This window comes from Engraulis encrasicolus, chromosome 2 (assembly GCF_034702125.1).
Source record: "Engraulis encrasicolus isolate BLACKSEA-1 chromosome 2, IST_EnEncr_1.0, whole genome shotgun sequence".
Taxonomy (NCBI): Eukaryota; Metazoa; Chordata; class Actinopteri; order Clupeiformes; family Engraulidae; genus Engraulis; species Engraulis encrasicolus.
Window position 1 is genome coordinate 40,729,320 of NC_085858.1, and position 18,629 is coordinate 40,747,948.

Here is an 18,629-nt window from a genome sequence, read left to right on the forward strand (position 1 = left end):
CTGTCGCGATTAATTGCTATTATTATTATTTTTTAACCCTCCTGTTATCCTCAGATTTAGGTTACATCTGTGATCCTTGGGGTCATTTTGACCCCAGCCACTTAAATGTCTACAAAATCAGTAGAAGCAAAAACTTTTGCACCGGTTTATGCCTCAGATATTTACTGTTGCTCTGTTGGGGACATAAAAAGCCCTGTAGATAAGTCCTAGCACCCCCACACACAGCCCACAAACCAAAAAAACTAATCCATGACTAGGCGAAAATGTGCAACAACTGCCCAAAAGTTGCCTTGAATTAGTTTTGGCCTTCGTCCACATCATACATATTGTTAGTTATCAGAGCCCTAAATAAAGCTAAATGTTCTGTTCTAAATAAGTTATGTTCATGTATTTGACATAATCTAGACAGATTGGAACATGTATTAGCAAAATATGGATGTTCCATTTATGTTTAACACACTTAAAATAATTTGGGGTCAAATTGACCCCAATGAACACAGATGTAACCGAAATGTGTACAGCACTTTCACATTGACCCCATATATTTAGGAAAAGCAAAAGAATGATGTACTTCATGTTTTTCTCAAACGTTAAACATTGAATGGGGTCAAATAGACCCCAAGGATAACAGGAGGGTTAAAGCAATTAACATTTTAATCTTCTAAAATCGATGAATCGACTAATTGGTGACATCCGTAATATTAACAAGTGACTACTTCCTGTTTTCCCCTAGCATCACTTCGTGTGTCGTGAGCGGCCCCACACTGCGGTGATGGACCTGATAGCGCGCACCAAGGACGCGGTGCGGGAGCTGGACAACCTGCAGTACCGCAAGATGAAGAAGATCCTGTTTCACGAGACGCACAACGGACCCACGCCAGAAGGGCAAGAGGAGGAGGAGGTACACACGCACACACAACGGACCCACGCCAGAAGGGCAAGAGGAGGAGGAGTTACACACATGCGCGCACACGCGCACACACACACACACACACAACAGAGACACGCCAGATTGCCAAGAGGAGGAGGAGGTACACACACTCACTCACACACACACACACACTCACACACACACACACACACACACACACACACACACACACACACACACACACACACACACACACACACACACACACACACACACACACACACACACACACACACAATGGACCAGTGTTAATTTCGTCAGCTTTTTTTTATTTAGTCGTAGTCTTAGTCACAATGACGAAAATCAATTTTAGTCTTAGTCACATTTTAGTCTTTGCCTTGCCAATTTTAGTCTTAGTCTTAGTCTAAATGACGAAAATCAATTTTAGTCTCAGTCAAATTTTAGTCATTTTCGTCATTTTAGTCAACACTGAACAGAACTTCTCCACGCACTTTTAACATATATCATTGACTGTACAGAATAAACCTTCTCCGCACACTGCTTCTCTTTTTAACATATATCACACTGTACAGAATAAAACTTCTTTACACACTTATTCTCTTTTTTTCTATTTTATTTAATACCAGTGTTAATTTCGTCAGCTTTTTAAAAATTTAGTCTTAGTCTTAGTCACAATGACGAAATTCAATTTAGTCTTAGTCTTAGTCTAAATGACGAAAATCAAAAAAGGGCATTGACGAAATATTTTAGTCATAGTCATGGTTGACGAAATTAACACTGCAATGGACCCACGTCAGAAGGGGGGGAGGAGGAGGAGGAGGAGGAGGAGGAGGAGGAGGAGGCGGCGGCGGCGGCGGCACACACACACACACCAGACCCACGGCAGTGGGAGCCTAGGAGGAGGAGGAGGTACACACATACACACACTAACCTCCTGTCCTCTCCTCTTCTCCAGGATGTTGAGCAGTACATGTTGCGTACGGGGACGGTGAACAGCATGGAGAGCTCCCATTCGCTGCCGTCCATGTCCATCAGCGCCAGCTCCCAGAGTTCCTCGGTCAACAGCCTGGCGGACGGATCAGACGACAGCGGAGAGATGGCCATGATGCAGGAAGGAGAACACACCGTCACATCCAACAGCAGCGTACTGCACAAACCACTGGTGAGGAAAAAGTGTTTGCGTGTTTGTGTGTGCGCTTGTGTGCGTGTGCGCGTGTGTGTGCGCGTGTGTGTGCGCGTGTGTGTGCGAGTGCGTGCGTACGTGCGACACAGTCACTTCTAATGGCAGTGTATTACACAGACCACTAGTGTATGTGTGCGAGAGGGAGATTGTCAGTTTCAGGTGGTGAACACTAGTTGCTGTGTTCATAATCAAAGTCCTGTTTCTATTGTGATGAGTGTGACATCTCTCTTTTCTTTTTCTCCCCCTCTCTCCTCTTTCTCCCCCTCTCTCCTCTTTCTCCCCCTCTCCTCTTTCTCCCCCTCTCTCCTCTCTCTTCCACTCTCTCCTCTTTCTCCCCCTCTCTCCTCTCTCTCCCCCCCTCTCCTCTCTCCACCTGTCCGTTCCTCCCCTCCCTCCATCTTTCCCTCTTCCCCCTCTCTCTACCCCATGGCTCTATCTCCATCTCTCCCCCTCACTCTCCATATATCCTGTTCTCCCTTTCTCCTCTCTACCTTTCTCTCCCCCTCTACATCTCTCCATCCCACATCTCCTCTCTCTCCTTCTCTCTCCTCATCTCCCCCCACCCCCCCTCTCTCTCTCCCCTGTGCATCCTCCTTCTCTCTATCCCCCTCTCCCAGAGCCATGATAATATCTATGACGACCCGTACCAGCCCGAGTTGGATCAGCAGCTTCAGGGCGTGTCATTGGTGGACCGGGTCGACCGGGTGGACCGGGGTGACCGGGGAGGAGGGGGTGCAGGAGGGGGAGGGGGTGGGGGCCGGAGGAGACGCGGCAGGGACCACTTCGCCACCATACGCACGGCATCACTCGTCACACGCCAGATACAGGTACGCTCCCGAGGAGGCTCCTAATCATCAGCATGTTCTAGTGTCAGTGGTTCCTCCAATATTCTAGTGCCAATGGTTCCTCTAATGTTCTAGTGCCAATGGTTCCTGTAATATTCTAGTACAAATGGTCCCTCTTATATCCTAGTAGCAAGGGTTCCTCTAATTCTATTAGCAATGGTTCTTCTGGTCAGGTTGTAGTTTAACAAAGAAAAAACACGCACACCCGTCTCATAAGGATTGTATGCAGGACCAGCAAAGTCACATGAAAACTAAAAATGGAGTCCATGACACCAGGCTCCCGTTTCTCTTATTTTAATGTAGTGTGACGTTTTGGGCAGCACGGGAGACTGCTGTCGCAGACTGTATTTTCAGTTTTCTCTGAACAGCCTCTACTCATGTTCTAGTATCAATGGTTCTGGACAGGTTAGAATTCTTCTAAATTAACCCTTGACTGTGTTCCTCTTCCAGTATAAGCAGAGCTCTGTCAGGCTACAAGCGGACTTGGCTTCCCCAACACTGTTAATAATAATAGTAATACTACTGCTACAAAAAAATAATAATACAAAACAGTTTACTGTGCTCCTCATTCCTCTTCCAGGAGCATGAGCAGGGCTCGGTGCTGTGGGAGCAGATGTCGGGCTACAAGCGTAAATAATAATAGTAATAATAATAGTAATACTAAACCCTTTACTGTGCTCCTCTTTCCTCTTCCAGGAGCATGAGCAGGGCTCGGCGCTGCGGGAGCAGATGTCGGGCTACAAGCGTATGCGGCGTCAGCACCAGAAGCAGCTGATGGCGCTGGAGAACAAGCTGAAGGGGGAGATGGACGAACACCAGCTCAGACTCGACAAGGAGCTCGAGAACCAGAGGAACAACTTCAGCGGAGAGGCTGACAAACTCAACAAGAAACAGGGAGGACTACTGGACAAGGAGGTGAGAAGAGGAGATGATGATGATGATGATGGTGGAGGAGGGAGAGTAGGTGGTTGGGATGTGATAAAGGAGGAGGATTACTGGACAGTGAGGTGAGGAGAGGATATGAGAAGGGTAAAGGGGGGGAGAGCAGGAGAGGAGGAAGGGAAATGGGGAGGAGAGATGAGATGAGAAAGGAGGGGTGGAAATGGGGTAAGGAAAGAGGAGGAGGAGGGAAGAGGGTGCATTGGGAAGGTGTGAAGGGAAACAACTTCAGTGGAGAGCCAGACAAACTCAACAAGAAGCACTGAGGGATACTGGACATGGAGGTGTGAAGAGGAGAGGAGAGAAGAGGGGGATGAGGAGGGTGTGGGTAGGAGAGATGAGAAGAGGAGGTAGGGGAGGAGAGAGGAGGAGGGGATGTCAGAAACACAGAGTAATACTGGACAAGGGAGTGAGAAGAGAGGAGATGAGAGGAGGAGTAGAGGAGGAGGAGGGAAGAGGGTGCATTGGGAAGGTGTGAAGGGAAACAACTTCAGCGGAGAGGCAGACAAACTCAACAAGAAACAGGGAGGGATACTGGACAAGGAGGTGAGAAGAGGAGAGGAGAGAAGGGGGAGGAGGTGGAGGTGGTGAGGATGGAGGAAGATTATGGGACAAGGAGAAGAGAAGAGGAGATGAGAGGAGGGTAGGAGGAGGAGGAGGAGGTGGGTAAGAGAGATGAGAAAGGAGAAGGGGAGATGGGAAGGAGAGAGGAAGAGGGAATGGCAGAAAGGAAGGGGAATACTGGACAAGGGGGTGACGAGGAGATGAGGGGGAAGGGGAGGTGGGGTAAGGAGAGGAGAGAACTGAGGAGGAGTAGAGGTAAGAAGAAATGATGGAGGAGGAGGTGGGAATGGAAGAAAGGAGGAGGAATACTGGACAAGGAGGTGAGCAGGGGTAAGGAGATAGGAGGAAAGAGGTGAAGGAGAGGAGGAGGGGAGAAACAGAGTTACAAACTCAGGAAGGAACACGGAGGAATACTGGAGTAGTGTCCCCAGACCAAAGGGGCCCTGGCGGAAGAGAAGTAGTAACCTGTGTGTGTGTGTGTCCGTGTGTGTGTGTCCGTGTGTGTGTGTCCGGTCTCCCCAGACAAAGGGCGCCCTTACGGAGGAGAAGAAGTTCCAGCAGCACATCCTGGGCCAGCAGAAGAAGGAGCTCACCAGCCTGCTGGAGTCCCAGAAACGCCAGTACAGGCAGCGCAAGGAGCAACTGAAAGAGGTATAGTACACACACACACACACACACACACACACACACACACACACACACAAGACAGTACAGGCAGCGCAAGGAGCAGCTTAAAGAGGTATAGTACACACAGACACACACACACATGCCAGTACAGGCAGCGCAAGGAGCAGCTTAAAGAGGTATAGTACACACACAGACACACACACATGCCATTACAGGCAGCGCAAGGAGCAACTGAAAGAGGTATATTACACACATTACACACACAAAGAATAGTTATTATCTCAGTCAAAGAGGTTATGTTTTCGGTCGCTGTTTGTCTGTTAGTTATGAACAGATTTTGATTTAACTTTGTGGAGTTGTTGGAAATGAATGGCTAAAGGAACAAGTGATTTGGTGGAGATCTGGCTCCCGATCCGGAACCAGGATTTTAAAAAACATTCTTCACCATTGCTAGACTAGAAATCAAGACGCCCCTAGTGACTGCAAATTGAATTGCGGGACAGGGGCAATTATGACATTCCAGTTTCTAACTCTACAAAAAGAAAGCAGAGAGACTTTTATTATTTTTTTAAACTAGTCTGTAGCATAGTCAAATGTTCTATCAAACCGCTTCCTTGGCGCAGGTCTGCACTCTCTGAGTGCATCTCTAGTTTGCATATATGCCATAGCGTCAGCTAAATGCAATGTAATATATGAGGTGATCACCTTCCCCAACTTCCCCTTGTGATGTCATAGGTGTTACAGTAATATTCTTCCCCCATGTGCTGAATGAGAATGAACTGAATGAGAACCAGTCCACCCCTAAGCGGGAGAAGCAGGAGTGGTGTTACAGTAAATGTTTTCCCCCTGTGCTACAGGAGCTGAATGAGAACCAGTCCACCCCTAAGCGGGAGAAGCAGGAGTGGCTGGTGCAGCAGAAGGAGTGTCTCCAGCAGCTGCAGGCGGAGGAAGAGGCGGGGTTGCTACGGCGACAGAGGCAGTACTACGAGCTGCAGTGCCGACAGTACAAGAGGAAGATGCTGCTCTCAAGACACAACCTCGAACAGGACCTGCTCCGAGAGGTACACACACACACACACACACACACACACACACACACACACACACACACACACACACACACACACACACACACACACACACACACACACACACACACACACACACACACACACACATCAGGGTGCTCATTTGTTATGCGTTCTTAAGCACTGCGCCACAATGCCCTATAAAGGGATTATTATCACCATGTATTATTACTTGGAGGCAGAGATGGGACCAAGTCACTAATTTGCAAGTCACAAGTAAGTCTCAAGTCGTTCCAGTCAAGTCACAAGTTATGACAAATTTGACCAAGTCAAGTCCAAGTCCATGCCATTTTTTCCAAGTCACTAACAAGTCACCTTGTATTCTATGGGCAACATTGACAATTACTTTGGATCATAAATTCATTACCTCTCCACACTGCTCTGCATGTTCCCCTTTGTCAGTCGTGTTCTAAACAAAAATAGTAGGCCTACTGGAATTGTTTAAGGGCAATTCATTTAATATGTCATTTTCATATACTTTCTTGACACACAAATGCAAAAAAATAAGTACATAGACTTGCCATACTATTGCAAGTCATTGCAAACTAAAACTGTCAAGTCAAGTCAAGTCTCGAGTCAATAGCATGCAAGTCGAGTCAAGTCACAAGTCATTCCTAACATTGCCAAGTCAAGTCTCAAGTCAAGTCATTTGTGTGCTCAAGTCTGACTCAAGTCCAAGTCACGAGTCCCAAGTCCACATCTCTGCTTTGAGGTGTTGCGGGATGCAAATTACCCCGAGTGCATGCGAGCAGGTTGATTTAGAAGGTGTGAGATTTATCATTGCAGATCACTTGTAGCCTACTGTTTTCAGGCCGAACAGAATGGTTCAGCACTTAAATGCTTACCTGCAAACTACCCGTGTTCATACCGATTTTTTTTTTGACAAATGAAAAAATGTTTTCTGGATGAATCTGCTGACGGCCACGTTGTCGTCACGGTTCGCAGAGAACAACTAAGTATTTTCCGGTTCACATTGCAAACCAACTTGGTTCGTGAACACGGAGATCTGCGGCGTGAACACGCAATTAGGTGCGGGAACCTGCACCAGCATGATTCTCAGTCAGCCCGAATTCGCCCTTAATGGTACATGTAGAAACGACCCGTGGACGTTTGATAAAAACCTTTTTTTTGTACTTGCGAACATTCTAAATTTGACTTGTATGACAGAATTTAGAAAAGATTCACCAGCTGATGATAAATCTGAATGAGACCTTCTGACAGAGGTGCAGTGTATATATTACACAGACACACACACACACACACACACACACACACACACACACACACACTTGCAGAAACTTTCGATCTAGAGCAGGCTGTTCTCAGGCTGTTCTCACAATCCCTGTCAATAATTACAAAGCACAAGACACACACACACACACACACACACACACACACACACACACACACACACACACACACACACACACACACACACACACACACACACAAAGTGTCCACAACCTTGAGGATGATCCAAAGGTTTCAGGCGCGCGCGCACACACACACACACACACACACACACACACACACACACACACACACACACACACACACACACACACACACGTACAGTATTGGCGTTAATAGCTTGAGTGCAGGGGAGTTGAGTGTTTGACTCCCTGAAGTGCTTAACAGACAGCAGCTTCTCTCTCTCTTTCGCTAATGAACTAGCACAACACTCAGCACTTTCTCTTCTCTTCTCTTCCTTTCTATCCCCCTCTCTTCTCTTCCTTTCTATCCCCCTCTCTTCTCTTCCTTTCTATCCCCTCTCTTCTCCTCCTTTCTATCCCATCTCTTCTCCTCTCTTTATATCCCCTCTCTTCTCTTCTCTTCCTCTATATCCTCTTCTCCTCCTCTCTATCTCTCTCTTCCTCTCTATCTCTCTCTTCTTCCTTTCTATCGCTATTCTCTTCCTCCCTATACCCTCTCTTCTCTTCCTAGCTATATCCCTCTATCTTCTCATTTCTCTTGTTCTCTGTATCCCTTTTCCTCTTTAAATCCCTTTCCTCCTCTCCTTTCTCTCCCTCCTTTACTTTCCTCTCTGAATCCTTTTCCTCCCTTGTCTCTTCCTGTCGTTTTCCATCTCTCCACCTCCCTTCTTCCTCTCTTCCTCCCTCAGCTGCTTCGTACCGATTGACATGCTTGGACCCCAAAAGTCTATAGCAGTGGTTCTCAACTGGAATAGTCTTGAGACCCACAATTTCCCGTGGTCAATACGTTGTGACCCAAACTGTGTGTCGCACTGCCAGATTCTTCCAATGATAATAAAAAATATTACCATGCATTTCACAATATGCATTATTATTTGCATTGTATGCTGATATACAATGTGTCTTATGAAGTAGTGAAGAGGAAAAGGCCTATTAACCATGTTTCACTCTGTCTTCGACATCATAGTCATTTTTAGTACATTGCATCACAGCTCCGCGACCCACCCAGGAACCCTCTGTGACCCACTTCTGGGTCCCGACCCACCAGTTGAGAATCACTGGTCTATAGTACTCCGTTCAACAGCTTTAAAGGTGCACTGTGTAAGATGGGGGCCAGAGTAGCTATTGCAACTACACTGTTCAGTGAAACTGTGCTGTCTACTGCCAAATTAGATCTTTTCATGAATTTACTATTTACTAATATGATCAAAACACAGTAAGTGTTTCAGCTAAAAATGCCTATTTCTCGAAATTCAAAAAGGCAGACCAGGGAGAAGATCCCCTTTTCATGTATGAAAAGTGCAGTTTTCCCAGTCATGATGAATACTTGGTGGTAAGTATTCATGAAAACGGTCGGTAACATTTGTGAATGGGCAACATGAATTCTGGAAATAAACTACTAAAATATTACACAGTGCACCTTTAAGGAATTTGCTAGTTTACTTCAGTGTCTCTCTAGGTTATCTTCCAGGACCAGCAATAAGGAGCAGACATTAAAAGACCACATATTAATTCTCTCTCTCTGTCTCTCCCTCTCCTCTCCCCTCTCTCCAGGACCTGAATAAGAAGCAGACCCTGAAGGACCTGGAGTGTGCGATGCTCCTCCGCCACCACGAGTCGACGCAGGAGCTGGAGTTCCGCCAGCTGGGGGCGCTGCAGCGCACGCGTGCGGAACTGATCCGGGCGCAGCACCAGAGCGAGCTGACCAATCAGATGGAGTACAACAAGCGGCGCGAGCAGGAGCTGCGGCAGAAGCACGCGGTGGAGGTCCGCCAGCAGCCCAAGAGCCTCAGAGTGAGTGAGGGGGGGAGGCGCAGGAGAGGAGGAGGAGGTGGGAGCACCAAGGAGGTGTGCGGGGAGGAGCCGGGGGGAGTGAGTGAGGGGGGGAGGGGCAAGGGGAGCAGAAGGAGGAAGAGGAGGGGCAGGGGGAGAGGGAGGGGTAAAGGAACACAGACGCGTACTCCAGGTGGCAAACGCAGCGGGGAGAAGGAGGTGTGTGGAGAGGAGGAAAAAGGGGAGAGGGGAGTTGATGGGGAGGTGAAGGAGGGAGAGGAGATGAAGAAGACTGAGGAGGAGAGGGAGGTGGGTGGGGAAGGGGAGGAGGAGAAGAGGGAGGCGGGACAGAGGGAGGAGGAGAGGGGGATCAGAGAGATCTGTGGGGAGGCGGGAGAGAGGGAGGTGTGTGGGGAAGGAGAGGAGGAAGAGGAGAAGAGGAGGAGGATGAGTGAAGAGGTGATGGAGGAAGAGAACAAGGATGAGGGGACAGAGAAAGAGGTGAAGGAGGAGATCAAAGGAGATGAGGAGCAAGAGGAGGAACAAGAAGAGGAGGGTGAAAGGGGTGTTGAGGAGGTGGGGGCGGGCGGATATGACATCACTGATGACATCACAGCCCAAAGAGAAGGGGAGGTGGAGGGAGGGGATCAGGGGGAGGAGGACGGGGAAGAGGAAGAGATGCATGACGAGTTTGACGGAGGACGAAAGATATCTATGACATCACTGGACGAGGGGATGGAAGATGATGGAGGGATGCATGACGAGTTTGACGGAAGAGTGCAGTGGAAGGAAGAGGTGGAATGGATGGAAGATGATGATGATGATGATGACGACGATGATGAAGATGATGATGAAGAGGAGTCTGAGTCAGAAGAGGAGGAAGAAGAGGATAGGGGTGTGGCCGACGGCTGTCCATCAGACTCAGTCCCCGCCCCCTTGGAGGTGGACCGTCGTCCCCGGCACCGGCACCAGCATCGCGACCGTGACGATGAGCTGTCCGAGTTCTATTTCCCAGAATCCTTAGAGGAGCTGGAGCCCATCCCCCTCTCCTCTCCCCCTTCCTCCCCCCCTCCCCCCCAGCCCTCCTCCTCTCTTCCCTCTCTCCTCTCTCATGCCATCACCCTCTTCCTCTCTCTCTCCGCGGCGGCCCAGCCCTCCATCCTCACCCTGCTCTCTCTCTCCATCTTCCTCCTCTCCCTCCGCCGCACCCCTCCTCTTCCCTCTCTTCCCTCTCTCCTTCTGTCCACGGAGCTGGTCCTCCTGGGCCTCCTCCTCTCCTATCTCCTCCTGCTCTCCCTGGTCTCTGTCTCCTTCTCCTCTTTCGTCTGGCTGTCCCGCTGGGGTTCGGGCCTGTTCGTCCTGGGCCTCTCCGTAAGCCTGGGGCTCTATTACGTGCCCATGGCCCTGGTGTCGGGCTTCTTCCTAAGCTCCCCCTGGCTCTTCCTTTCCCTCTACCTGCTGCTGGTGCTGGTCGTGCGGCCGGCGCGTCACCTGATGAAAGACGCCCGCCAGAAATTACGCCGCCGCGGCATGCGCCTCATGTTCAGCCTGCCCCGCCCACTCTTCGCCGTCTGCCAATCCGTGTTAGGGGGCGTGACCGAGCGCAGCCTGTACCACATGTTCCCGAAGGCGGGGCGGAACTGGGGCGGGCGTCAGTCGAGAATCCCAGTGGCGACGAGCAGCCTGCCGCCCCACCTGCGCCCCCCAGTGGTCGGCCGCTACGCCGCGGCACTGTCCTCCGCGCGCCATTGGCTGAGGCGCTTCCTGCGCAGGCCTATCAGCACGCTGGCCGACCTGGCCAACCAATGGGTGCTGGCCGTGGCCTCGAAGGTTCTGAAGAGGGTAAACCCGGACCACCTGAGGCGGCTGCAGCAGCTGGGGCTGGTGCGCGCCCAGCAGGCCAGCAAGTTGCCGCGACTACTGCCCCGCGCGGAGAGGGAGAGGAGGATGAGGGAGAGGCAGCGGAGGGAGAGAGAGAGGAGGATGAGGAGGCAGGGGGAGAGGAGCTACCGCGAGGACGGCAGGTGGGAGTGCGGGCTGAGGAGGTCCTCCTCCCTCAGGAGCATGAGGGGCAAGGTGGTGCCATGGCGATAGAGAGAGGGATGGAGGGAGGGACAGTTGAGACTAACGAGCGAGGGAGGGATGGATGGAGGGAGTGAGGGGGAGGGAGAGTTGAATGGATATTGGCCGCGTTCGTAACTGCGTATTTCTGCACATGTATGTATGTCTGTGAAGCACACATGTGCACTTTGCCATCTCAAGGTATTTTTCTAACCAGAAATGCGCCGTCACGAACGCAGCCATTGACGGGGAGGTGAGGAACAGAAGCGGGGAGAAATGGAGTGATTGACTGAAGGTAAAGGGGGCTGATGGAGGTGTGGCAAGGGAGAGGGGGTAGATGAGAAAAATGGTGGGATGGAGAGAAAGAAATGAAGTGTAGGATGAGTGTTGCGACTGTCAGAGGTGAAGTGAAGTGTAGTGTGTATGTGTTGGAGTGTGTCTGTACGTTTCATCCATCCACGTCTTACTATTGTTACTGTATGTAACACGCCTTGGGTGTGTGTGTGTGTGTGTGTGTGTGCATGTGTGTGTGTTCCTCCCTCACACACTCCTTGGGTCCCTTCACAGCCCCCCCCTCCCAAAACACACTGCGTCAGGGACCTTCTCCCAGCATCGTGTGTGTGTGTGTGTGTGTGTACATGTGTGAGAGCTTACGTGTGTGTGTGTGCGTGTGTGTGTGTGTGTGTGAGCGAGAGCTTACTAGTGTGTGTTGGGATGTCTGTCATCAGTGTCACCATCCCGTCATTGTCCTCATCATTCCTCCTTTGGGGAGTTCCGGTGTCATTCAATATCCTGCTTTTTGTAAAAGTTGTTCATTTCATTGTTGTTTTTTACAAGTGTTAATATTTTCTTATGTGGTAAGAGAGTAATTAATGTCTTATGGTTATTGTTGAGACCATGTGTTTGTGCAATGTGTTTTCCAGTGTGTGTTTGTGTATGATTGTGTGTGTGTGTGTGTGTGTGTGTGTGTGTGTGTGTCTCAAATCCCGAGTGTGAATCTTTATGGAAGTCTTAGAATTTCAACCGTATGAAGTTAGCTTGAAGTTAGCATAGCGCTGCTAGCCAAGTGCAGCAGCGTAGGCATCTCAAAATGGCCGCCAGAGAACACGGCAGTCATGTGACCAGGTCATGTGATCAACCCCCTCACCAAAGCCCAGCCCCCCACACTGTGAATGGAGGCGGAGCATGGCCAAAGAAACGTGTTAGAGCCAGATGCACCATAGATAGCGCATGCAATATGTGAACGGGATCACACTACATATCCCAAGAGTCCTCAGTGCAATAGGGGGGCTCTGGAGGGAACCAAAAAGATATACATGGTGTACATACACCATAGCTCCTTGTCATGGGAACGCAAAATAATTCCTGGCTTTGGGAACTTTGAATAGTTTAATGTTGTGGAAATCCATAAGTGTTCCTGGTTGAGAGACGCTAGAATAGTCCTTTATGATGGGAAGTAATATTTCCTGGTAGTGTGAATCCATGATAAGTACTGGTTTATGGGAACCTTGAAAAGTCCCTACTAGTTAATGGGAACATTGAATAGTTCCTGGACGTGGGAACCTTGAATAGTCGCTAGTTTATGGGAATCTTGAATAGTCCCTAGTTTATGGGAACCTTGAATAGTCCCTGGTTTATGGGAACCTTGAATAGTCCCTGGTTCATGGGAACCCAGCCAGGCTGAGAGAGACCCGATCAGCTTATGGGAAACTAAAGTTTTCGGTGAGGAGTAGAAGAGTTATCGGGAATGGACAGAGAGACCTAGACAGAATCCTATTGGCTCTGCACTCTGCTATACCTTATAATGTGACGAAATAATGTGGGGTCCAACCAAAGAAGGCGAAGTGCTTCTAGAATGCGTATAATTCTAGAGGGCGTTTAATTGTAGAAGTGTTCAGAAAAGGACCTGACCTCCTAAACTAAATTGAAGCCAAAGTGGACACAAAGAAGACTACTTCTGAGTTCCTCAGTCCAAAATATACAATGCAATGTTTTCTTAGATTATACACACATATATGAACTACATTATAGAGTGTGTGTACAATGATGATGCACATCTATTGTGCTCCAATAAGGCTGAACTTAAAAGAAAAAAAAAGCCACTGATCGTGAGCTGCTGAAAATAAACTTTATCATTGCTCTATAGATTCTTTATATCAAAGTTATACATGTTATTGTTACACAACAATAACCTAATTATTCAATATTTACTATGTAAAATCATTTTATGTTTTGTTTGCATTTTGTCACACGGTCTGTTCAGTTAAAGCCTTGTGTGAAATGGTTTTTTGATTAGAGTAGCCTGTTTTCGTAGCCAGGCTAGTTTATGGAGTGACCATGTGAGCTAGCCTGGTTTTTGCTATTATCACCGTTTGGTTGGTAGCCAGCTCAGCAGGGGATGTGTTGTCTCATGTTTGTGGGAGCTTACCTTATGCTATTATCACTTTGCATGAGTTAGCTTTTTTTAACGGCTCTCTTTGTGAGCTAGCATATTTGTTGCTAACTGCTCTGTGTGGCTCTTATCCAGCCTATCAGACTATCATCACATTGTGCTAAGTCACATGTTGCCTATTCTATATCACTTTGCATGAGTTAGCTTAGCCTGCACTATATCCACTCTGTGCAAGCTAGCCATCCCTATGCTAGTACCACTGTTAAGCGATGTGGAGTGGATTCCAATATGCGGACTTCCATCCTCCCTTGCTCACTTGCCTGCTTGTGACCTAATGATGACGTCACTGACGACAGAAAATTAATTCTAAACCTAGCAAAAGCACACTTCTAAAGTCATTTCGTCATTTGCAATCGGGATGGTGAATGAAGAACAGTGCCCCAAAAGTTGTTGTGGCTAGGCTGTCAGCGGGAAAACTATTGTTTTCTCCACGTGGGTCGGGCGTCAGCAAAACACAAGGCCACAAGCACAAGTGGAGGACGCAAGTCTGCATATTGGAATGCACACGTCGTGGTGTAGTTAGCACTTAGCGCTGTGGTGTTGAAGCCATATTGACAATCAGAGAAAGGAAAGAGATGTGTGTTTTCTGGGACGCTGTAGCCCATCGTAACCAAAGATATTTGTGTTGGTAGAAGTGAAAGTAGCACAGACCAGAAGCTGCACCACAGCTCTCGATTCACTTCTAATTGTAATTTTAATTGTATGTCATTTCTATTTTATTGTATTTTTTTAAACGGCTTTGTCTGTTTGAACACTGAAGCCATTTTGAGAAATATTAAGGAGAGATAAGTGAGTATGTTGAGTGGACCTTGTTTTCTAGTTGTGCAGAAGATCTACTGTTTTTTTCCTCTGTATTTCAAAGCCCCCACATTTCAAAGGTTTTCATCAGCTGTTGAGGTCTAGTTCTATGGAGTAGACATTTTTGATTGTGATAAAGAAGTACTCTGTTGTGACTGAGAATATCAAAGAGCCAGATCTGTCACTAGGCAACCATTGTAGAGGAGTCACTCTTCCTGGAGGAGACTGACTTCCTGTGATGTCATAGATCTGTATTTGCCCTGCCTCTCCACATCCCTCACACCACCCTCCCCTTTCTACCCTCTGAATGTACCGTATCAAAGGGTCTGATGTTTTTTCCCAATTATTTTGGCCTTTTTTTATGTTTACATCAGTTTTGTTCTTTTTTATTTGTGTTTTTTATATTATGATATTTTGCATCATGTTGTATGCCAGATTCCCCCAGTACTGTATGTGGCATTGTGGTTTTGTCATGACTTGTCTACACCTCAATGACCACCCTCCCTGTCCTCATGTCTACATTTCATACTCATTGGAAGTTTGTGTGTGTGCGCGTGTGTGTATGTGTGTGTGTATGTGCATGTGTATTTGCGTGCATATGGGAATATGCAATATATATATATATTTTATATTTTGTCATACTTGACATTTCCTCCACTCCTTAAATAAATTTCCTTTTCGTTTGACCATTTGTCTTTTTGTTTTAATTTCATTTCTTTGTCTTCTTTTTCCCTCACCATCATGTCCATTGTAAGTGATCCTCCCCACACTCCCCTCAGCCAACCACGTGAGCTCATTTTTTGATGGACAGCTGTTTCCAACAATCAGAGGTTGAACAGTGCACACAGTGATCCTCCCCACTCTCCCTTCATCACTAAATAGGCCAAGGGGTACACAAGGTTGGGGAAAGGTAATAACGGTAGACTCTACAATGGCTGTTAGCTACAATGATTGTTAAATGTAGAGGTGAATCACACTCAGTTCTTCTTTTCTTTGTAATTGTTTTTTTTTTTACATTTTTTTTTAATAGCAGAAAAACAGACGAACGTATCGGCTGTTGCCTTCGTCAGGGTCTGCTAGCTAAGCACTTCCTGAATGTATCCAGGTATAACTGTAGGGGAGCAATGAACTACTGTTACTGTTAGATGTTGGGCAACAATAGCTCCTCACTCTTCACATCTGGGTGATGTTCACACACTTGGTGAAGTCAAGCCACCATACCTCCACTGCACCACATTTGGGAAAAAACTTCCTCTGGTGTTAGCAAAGGGCAGCATCCCCTTCTTCAGGTGTTAGCATGTGGCAACATCCCCTGACATGTTTGGGTCAAACTCAGTAGAGTAGTACTGACATCCATCAGGATCATGGATCCACATGCGTCAAAGGCAAGCCGAACTTCCTTCCTTGTTGACCTCAGAGCTATGTGACCTCTGAGCTATGTGACCCGTGTGTGTATCGTGGGGAACGTCAGGGTGAGTATTCTGCGTTGCAATTGGTTGTGGACCAGTGAGACCCCTCCCCCTCTCCTCCTGCTGTCTCCGCCCCCTGCCCCGCCTCTTTGCCTCGGATGCTGCGCTGGAGTTGACCCAAGGCCTCAGCACAACCACCCAAGGCTCCTCTGTGTGTGTGTGTGTGTGTGTGTGTGTGTGTTTGTGGTAGTGTGTGAGAGTGTATGTGCGCTTTTTTCATCAACTATGATCATACACTGTTCCCTTTGATCTGATCAGTCACCAATGAACCAATCAGAGCTCTTCAATCACCTGATGATGAAACAATCACAGTTCTTCACCTGATCACATGATCACCACAGGTGTCTATGCCACACGTCTCAAGATGCCAGTGCAGAAATTTTGCCCTACACACACACACAGACACACACACACACACACACACACACACACACACACACACACACACACACACACACACACACACACACACACACACACACACACACACACACACACACACACACAGAGAGAGACAAACAAACACACTGCTTCGCTTGTACCAGTAGCTGCTGTCTCTGATTCTGATCTTCCTCTGTGTGTGTGTGTTTCTCCGTGTGTGTCTCTCTGTGTGCTTGTTTGTGTGTGTGTGTTTCTCCGTGTGTGTTTGCGTTTCCATTACTTTCTCTGTGTGGCCATCTTTTTCTTCCTCGTCCCTCTTTTTCAATCTGATTTATTTTTCTTTTTTTCTCCTCCTCTCCTGTCTATGGGTTTGTCTGTCTCCTCTCTCCTCCTCTCCTCTTTTCCACCTGTCTGTTTTTTTTCCATCCCTCTCTCCCTCTTTCCTGTCTGCCCCTCCACTCGTCTGTCTGCCTGCCCGTCTCCCTCCCTCCCTCCTTCCTTCCTTTCCTCCACCCTCCGTCCCCCTCCGTCTGTGTGTGTGTGTGTGTGTGTGTGTGTGTGTGTGTGTGTGTGTGTGTGTGTGTGTGTGTGTGCCCCCCTCCCCCACCCATGTACGTGTGTGTGTGTGTGTCCCTCCTCAGACTAAGGAGCTTCAGATCAAGCGTCAGTTCCAAGAGACCTGTAAGATCCAGACGCGGCAGTACAAGGCCCTGCGCAACCACCTGCTGGAGTCCACGCCTAAGAGCGAACACAAGGTGAGCCAATCACATGCCTCGGTCTGTAAAATGTGTCCAATCGGGCAGCTTCATCATCAGTATGTGTCCAATAGGAGGCTTTCTCTTTTGGTATGTGTCCAACCACCTGCTTTTGTCCCCGCCCAACATAATTGGTGTGGGCCTTAACGTGGCCTAACGGTAGGGCACTAGGTTACTACACTGACGACCCAGGATCGATTTTGGCCCTGGTCATTTGCCGATCCTCACTCATCTCTCTCTCCCACTCACTTCCTGTCGCCTCTCATACTGTCCTATGCTCCTTAAAAAAAAAAAAACCTGGTTGGTGAAAACGAGCTGAGCCGATGGCACCAGTCCATTATTTGAATGGGTCTAATCCAGTGGTTCTCAACCTTTTGGAACAAACACCCCCTTGACCTCATCACATGTACACAAATGTCTAGAACAAAATGATAATGGAAACGACAACATCATTGATGTAGATGTGTGTTCGTTATCTAAGTCGCTGCATAGGGTATAATTGTTTCCGTTCCTCTTTCAAAGACTTTCATCAGAGACTATAGAGAGAAGTGTAAACCACTTGTGTTTCCTTCAAACATTAGCTAGAAATGATGATGCTCATTAGATCATTAGATAAGGAATGAAGCATACTGCAATCTCCAAGAACTCCAGTTAACAGCTGAACTATGATTATGTATGTACTCCTTCCTCTCTTCTCTCTCTCTTCTCCTCCTCTCTTCTCTTACCTATCATCTCCTCTCTCCTGTGTCCTCTCCTGCCCCCTCTTCTTCTCTCTTCTCCCCTCCTCTCCTCCCCTCTATTACATCTCCCCTCTTCTCTTCTCTCCTCTCCTCTCGTCTCCTTCTCTCTCCTCTATCTCCTCTTCGCTGTCATCTTTTCCTTTCCTCAACTCCCCTCTTCTCTCCCCTCTCTCCTCCTCTCCTCTCCTCTCCTCTCCTACTTTCAATTCCTCCCCCTCTCCTGTCATGCTCTCCTCCTCTCTCCTCTCCTCTTCCTCCTCCTCCTCTCCCTACTCCTCTCCTCTCTCCTCCTCTCCTCTCTCCTCCTCTCTTCTCCCCTCCCCTCCCCTCTCCTCCTGTCACGCTCTCCTCCTCCTCTCCTCCCCCTCTCCTCTCCTCTCCTCCCCTCTCTCCTCCTCTCCTCTTCTCCTCTCCTCTTCTCCTCTCCTTTCTCCTCTCCCCTCCTCTCCTCCTCTCCTTCCCCTCTCCTCTCCTCTCCCCTCTCCCCCATCACCCTCCTCCCTCTCCTCTCCTCTCATTCTCTTCTCCTCTCCTCCTCTCCTCTCCTCTCCTCTCCTTCTCCTCCCCTCCTCTCCCCTCCCTCCCCCTCCCCTCCTCTCCTCTTCTCCTCTCCTTTCTCCTCTCCCCTC

At 48.3% G+C, this 18,629-nt stretch overlaps 1 protein-coding gene across 3 annotated transcripts in view; it reads left to right on the plus strand.

The window, feature by feature from the left end:
- The window catches only part of taok2b (TAO kinase 2b), a 51,235-nt gene that overhangs the window by 27,038 nt on the left and 5,568 nt on the right, over window positions 1–18,629 (plus strand). For all 3 annotated transcript variants that reach the window (XM_063188750.1, XM_063188754.1, XM_063188762.1), the window contains 8 exons: window positions 734–901; window positions 1,848–2,054; window positions 2,693–2,902; window positions 3,617–3,835; window positions 4,946–5,074; window positions 5,908–6,111; window positions 9,126–9,365; window positions 17,147–17,260. In XM_063188750.1, coding sequence (XP_063044820.1) covers window positions 734–901; window positions 1,848–2,054; window positions 2,693–2,902; window positions 3,617–3,835; window positions 4,946–5,074; window positions 5,908–6,111; window positions 9,126–9,365; window positions 17,147–17,260 — 1,491 coding nt within the window. The remainder of the gene's footprint in view (window positions 1–733; window positions 902–1,847; window positions 2,055–2,692; window positions 2,903–3,616; window positions 3,836–4,945; window positions 5,075–5,907; window positions 6,112–9,125; window positions 9,366–17,146; window positions 17,261–18,629) is intronic.